General features: G+C 38.5%; 1 protein-coding gene across 1 annotated transcript in view; it reads left to right on the forward strand.

Annotated features, from left to right (window-relative positions):
• Positions 1–277: 277 nt before the first annotated feature.
• The window catches only part of LOC102199999 (toll-like receptor 13), a 38,147-nt gene continuing 37,837 nt past the window's right edge, over positions 278–587 (forward strand). The window contains exon 1 of the mRNA XM_013915811.1: positions 278–294. Coding sequence (XP_013771265.1) covers positions 278–294 — 17 coding nt within the window. The remainder of the gene's footprint in view (positions 295–587) is intronic.

The following is a 587-nucleotide window of genomic DNA, read 5'->3' on the forward strand; positions in this document are numbered from 1 at the left end:
AGCAATATTGAGATGACCAAGAAAAACCTTTTGTGTGAAAAAGCTTTAGAAGCTCCTTGTGTTGAGGATCTTTATCTGTTTTAGAGACTCTGTGCTCACTCTCTGTTTTATCTGCTAGTCTTACAAATGCTAAACCTTTAGGATATTTTGGTAAGTCTGAAATATGGTTGATCAAGTGTCATGTACCCTTGTAGGTGCAGGCTGCTGCACTGGTGCCCAAATCTGCACCATGTGGTCCACATATGCCAAATATTTCATGCCAGCAATCGGAACCATAATGGAATCTCCACCCAGGTCTCACACTGTGTGGCTCACATATTCCCCACGATAAGAAAAAAACAGAACAATAAAAAACAAAACAAACAAACTTAAAGCCAATGTTGAGTTGTTTTGCAGTAAGATGCACTTTAACTTCCATTTACTGATGTTTTGAATCAGTCATCCCAGATATAGACAAAAATAAAAAAAGGAAATGTTTTGTGGTTTCCATATTACTCACATTTCCTTGTATGGTGGTTCCTTATTATAAATAATAGGGAAGCCGCTACCAATTGTGACTAGGTGTGGGTGAACTGTGGGGCTTTGTG

The sequence above is a fragment of the Pundamilia nyererei genome, unplaced genomic scaffold (assembly GCF_000239375.1).
Source record: "Pundamilia nyererei isolate P.nyererei 1_Seehausen unplaced genomic scaffold, PunNye1.0 scaffold00369, whole genome shotgun sequence".
Classification (NCBI taxonomy): Eukaryota; Metazoa; Chordata; class Actinopteri; order Cichliformes; family Cichlidae; genus Pundamilia; species Pundamilia nyererei.